A 408-nucleotide genomic window follows, 5' to 3' on the forward strand; every position below is an offset into this window, starting at 1 on the left:
GACAGCCAGAGGGGGAGCCCCCCCCCCCCCCCCATTCCGTGCTGTGACACCCCCGCAGCCTCTGTGTGAGTTGTACCGGCCGGGGGGGTCACAGATTCCTCTCATCGTATCATTCTTCCTCCTCAGATAACAAAGCTGAAGATAGACCGGAATCCATTCGCCAAGGGATTCAGAGACCCCGGGAGGAACCGGTGAGTGTCAGCTCTTGTGGTTTCCCGGGTCCGGTGGTCCGGAGTGACAGTTGGTGACATTGTTCATGTGTTGCAGAGGCGTGCTGGACGGCCTGCTGGAGAGTTACCCCTGGAGACCGGCGCTGGCCATAGACTTCAAGGCTCTGACAGAGACGACAGGTGAGAGGTCACCTCCCATAGACACCCCCTCCCCCCCGGGGCTCATCCTCTGCCCCCC

At 61.5% G+C, this 408-nt stretch overlaps 1 protein-coding gene across 1 annotated transcript in view; it reads left to right on the plus strand.

Moving 5' to 3' along the window:
* LOC108802560 (T-box transcription factor TBX22-like) overlaps positions 1-408 on the plus strand; it is a 20266-nt gene that overhangs the window by 16939 nt on the left and 2919 nt on the right. Inside the window, exons 6-7 of the mRNA XM_018574417.1 lie at positions 127-191; positions 268-390. Of these exons, the coding sequence (XP_018429919.1) occupies positions 127-191; positions 268-390 (188 nt within the window). The remainder of the gene's footprint in view (positions 1-126; positions 192-267; positions 391-408) is intronic.

This window comes from Nanorana parkeri, unplaced genomic scaffold (assembly GCF_000935625.1).
Source record: "Nanorana parkeri isolate BGI_ZX_2015 unplaced genomic scaffold, ASM93562v1 scaffold2950, whole genome shotgun sequence".
Lineage (NCBI taxonomy): Eukaryota > Metazoa > Chordata > Amphibia > Anura > Dicroglossidae > Nanorana > Nanorana parkeri.